Source organism: Chenopodium quinoa, unplaced genomic scaffold, assembly GCF_001683475.1.
Source record: "Chenopodium quinoa cultivar QQ74 unplaced genomic scaffold, ASM168347v1, whole genome shotgun sequence".
NCBI classification, from domain to species: domain Eukaryota; kingdom Viridiplantae; phylum Streptophyta; class Magnoliopsida; order Caryophyllales; family Amaranthaceae; genus Chenopodium; species Chenopodium quinoa.
Window position 1 is genome coordinate 5,796,042 of NW_018742763.1, and position 4,123 is coordinate 5,800,164.

Here is a 4,123-nt window from a genome sequence, read left to right on the forward strand (position 1 = left end):
AGATAGATAAACAAACCAAGCCAAAAGCAAGCAAAATGTCATTATAAATTAAAGTTGTAGTGTTGCAATTACACTCGCATACTTTAATTAAGATCCAAATCTGAGTTTTGCCCTTTCCATTTCCATTTCTATTTCCAGATAACAAATCAAAGCCTAACTCACCGACATTCCTTCTCATTTATCCCTCTTCTTTATTACTCTCTCTTCTTCCTTTTATTACCTTTTTTTTTTTTTTCATACTTCAAATTTGAATCATACTTTCCAATATTTGCATAGAGAAGAAAACACCCAGTTTTTTTTTTTTTTCAGGTCAGTTTTTCCTTTTTATTTCGTCTTTTACTTTTAGATTTATAGATCTTTCCTTTTTCATGGGGTATAATATAGTGCTTCATACGGTAATAATTTTGGTATGTTGTACGTGTGCGGTGTGCCAATTTAGTTGTCTAATAGAGTAAAAATAGTTTTCTGTAAATAAAAGTATTAATTTGAATTGGAAATATAGAGTGATTTTTCCCAGATAAGTACTGTATATTGTTAATTGTTGTCCAAGTTTCAGTGTTTTATGTTTGAGTTATTGCGATATTATGTTTCAGGTGGTGATTTAAGATCATATTGATTTCTCACATTTAATCTTAATTACAGTAATATATAGTTCTTCAGTCTGTTTTAGTGATATTTTAATTTTTGGGTGGCAACATTTTTTAAATTTTTAATTGAAAGAATTATCAAGGTTTTACAGAAATTGCTACTTTTATTAAATTTAGGAGATAGTACTAATTTGTAATCGCTTTGAAGTTGGGTGATTGACATATAATTTATGTTTTTGCATCTGTATGTACCAACAGAAACTTTGGGCATTTGACAAGGTTTTGATCTTAGGTGGTGGTAAACTAGGTGGTTGATTGGTATTTTGATACTTGAGAAGTATGTTTAAATTGTCCCCTCGTAGGGGTTCAAGGTCGAACAAGGGGATCAAGGTAAAGCATGCGGTGCAATTGATTTTGTTGTTGGGTGTTGGTATTTGGTTAGTGTACCAAATCCAACGTTCTTATGGTAAGGAGAAAACGTTCGGAGAAGCAACTAAGGTCTCGGAAAAGGTGCAAGAGGGGATTGGGAGGTTAAAGCTAGGAAGGAGGGATCCTCCTTAGTTGGAGGAAGATGAGAGGAATAGTGTGGAAGAGGGTGAGGAGAAGAAAGTTGAAAGTGAGGATGTAAAGCCGGAAGAGAATGAGGATGGAGGAGGCGGGAAAGTGGATGAAAAACCCAAAGAGGAAGTTAAGGATGATAGTGTGGAGAAACAAAATGAGGAGGGACGAAGTGAAGAGGGTGAGGAAGAAAGAGGAGGAGAAAGTGAGGGGGAAAGTGAGAATAAAAATAATGAAGTATTGAAGGAGGAGGATAAGGGAAATGAAGAGGCTGAGCAAGAAGGGAATAAGGACAAGGAAAATGAGGTGAAGGATGATGGAGAAAACAAAAGCGAGGAGGAGCAACAGGTTGAGAACAAAGAAAAGGAAAATGAAACAAAGGAAGAGAACAAAGCGGAGGAAAATGAAGCTAAGGAAGAGAACAAAGCGGAGGAAAATGAAGCTAAGGAAGAGAACAAAGCTGTGGAGAAGGAGAAAGAGAAAGAAGAGAGCAAAGAAAATGAAAGTGGAGAGCAAAAATCTGATGAGAACAAGACTGATGAAATTAGGGAAGAGAGCAAAGAGAGTGGAAATGAAGAAGAGAAGAAAGTGAACGGGAAAGAAGCCAAAGAGGAAAGCCAAGAGAGCAAAGAGAATGACACTTCACAGAATGAAGGTCAAGAAAAGGAAGAAGGCAACAACGAAAAGAAGAATGAAGAAACAAGTACGGAAGATAAGGACTCTAAGATAGAGAAATCAGGTTCGTCAGATGCTCAGGTTCAAGATGGAATTAACAAGGACGACAAAGCTGCTACTGAGGAACAAAACAAGGAAAATGATTCTTCCACTTCAGAGCTGAATGCATCTGAACATAAAGAGAATAATGAAGAAGCCGCAGAAAATAAGACTGCTGAAAAGGAGTCTTCTGATGCAGTAACTGCTGGAGAAAAACATGATGTTACTCCACAAGATACGGCTGATGGCTCTCACTTTCTCCCTTCTGAAACTGTAGAGTCTGGCGAAGACAAGCAAGCTAATGCCACTACATTCAGTGATGAAACATTTGTCACACTGAATCAAAATGATGCAACAGATAACACAAGCACTAAAGAGGATAATAATTCCGTTCTACGGGAAGTTGTATCAGAGAAACCTGAGAAAACTGAAGCAGGAGCAAGTGAAAACCAATCGTTTGCAAATTCTGACTCCGTCTCTAAGACTGAGGACACCAACAATGTTGAAGGTGGAGGAGGCTCTTCAGCAGATGGTCATACATCCTATTCTGATACATCTGGTCACGAGGGTGCAAATGGGGAGAATCCAGAGAAAAATATCTCTGGAAATTCTCCTTCTGGAACAAATGGAACAAATGAATTAATCAACCATGATCAAGTTCACTCTTCCTATAATTCAAACTCTGAGGGACATAAAGAGGAGGAAGCATCAAAAGTGAAAAAAGCGAAGATGTAGAGAAACCAGTGGAGCAGAAAGAGGATGTGTCAAAAGAAAATGATGGCCAAGATACAGAGAAGCTTGTGGAGAAGAAAGGGGATGCATCAAAAGTAAATGATGGCCAAGATTCAGAGAATCCAGTGGAAAAAAGAGAGGAAGCAACAAGAGCAAATGATCACCAAGATGCTGAGAAATATGAACAAGTTGACGATTCCAAACAGCAGCAGCATTTGGAGGAGGAGTCATTGAACTATAATAAGAAAATAAATTTGGAGGAGCATGAGCATGAGCAAGAGCAAGCTGAGTCTACGAACAACTCGGAGTCAGAAGGCCAAAAAGAGGACTCAACAAATGTTGAGCTCCATCATGAAGCTGATACCTCAGTCACTCAAGAAGTTAAAGATCGAACTGATTTAGATACTCTGCCAGATAACAGTAATGAAGCTGGCAGCAATAGAGATGCAATTGCCAAGTGAGCTTTCCAGTTAGGTGCTTAAATTGCAGTTTATCTTTATTCCCACTTGAAGGCAAAGCTGAGTTTAGTTTCCCTTTTCTTGCAAATGTAGGGGCTGAGTACAACCCTCTTGTAACATGGTCTTTCTCTGTCCTTATTACGATATTAGTGTATAAAAGATGTTTAATTGATGAGTTGATAGGCTGACCGTTAGTGTTGTTCTTATGTTGCCCCATAAGAGTTCAAGGTGCCTTATATTTTTGATTTTCTGTATGTAGTATGTATTTACGCTGCTGCACTGAGGCATTCATCTACTGTAGTTGATTTCCTTGAAATTGGATTATTCTATTGATGTTATAGAATTAAATTCTGTATTTTGATTCATTACACTGCTGCACTGAGGCATTTAAGGTTTTGTATTTTTGCAATACAATTAAATTCTAGGGTTTTTTAGTATTTCGTCTTCTGGAAATTGTATTATTCAATTGGTGGTATAGAAGAAGATGGGTTCTGAAATTTTTTGTCCTCAAATTGTTCCTAACCTCGATGTCGTTATCACCTATTCTCAGCTTGTAAGTTTCTTTCGTTTTTTTCCCCTTCAAGATCGTAAGATTTCTGGGTTGTTTTTACCATGATTTTTGTTAATTAGATTGAATTCTGGGTAAATGTCGTTATTTTTCTGTATTCCTGTTCATTCCTTTTATCAAGTAGTATTAATTTGAAAATTATGATGCTTGGCGATTGGAACTCTTGTGACTGATATATGTAGTTTAGGTAGTCTGGAATTTCGAAGAGTACTTAGCTACTGGATTTTTTTTTTTTTTTTTTTTTTTGTGGAATTTATGATGAAATGACTGCTGGTCTGATGATTTATGCTAATATGATCAATTGGACTAAGACATGATTTTTACTTCATAGGTTTGACCCAATGAAGTGTTTGTCTCTGTTTTTGCCATTTCCCTTCTTACTCTCCTTGAATTAAGCTGTTGGAGTATTTTTATTTTACTGCAAACGTCACAAGGAAAAGAAGGATGTAGGATTATGGCATGGTGGTGATTAAGCATGCTAAAGTGTCTATTTGATTTTTGCAGTT

The 4,123-nt window shown here is 36.8% G+C and overlaps 1 protein-coding gene across 1 annotated transcript; it reads left to right on the plus strand.

The window, feature by feature from the left end:
- Window positions 1-368: 368 nt before the first annotated feature.
- Window positions 369-3,417, plus strand: LOC110724349 (cilia- and flagella-associated protein 251-like). Its single transcript, XM_021903771.1, has 2 exons — window positions 369-395; window positions 1,149-3,417. Exons 1-2 carry the CDS (start codon window positions 369-371, stop codon window positions 2,592-2,594), a joined length of 1,473 nt encoding a protein of 490 aa, XP_021759463.1. The 3' UTR covers window positions 2,595-3,417.
- Window positions 3,418-4,123: the final 706 nt, after the last annotated feature.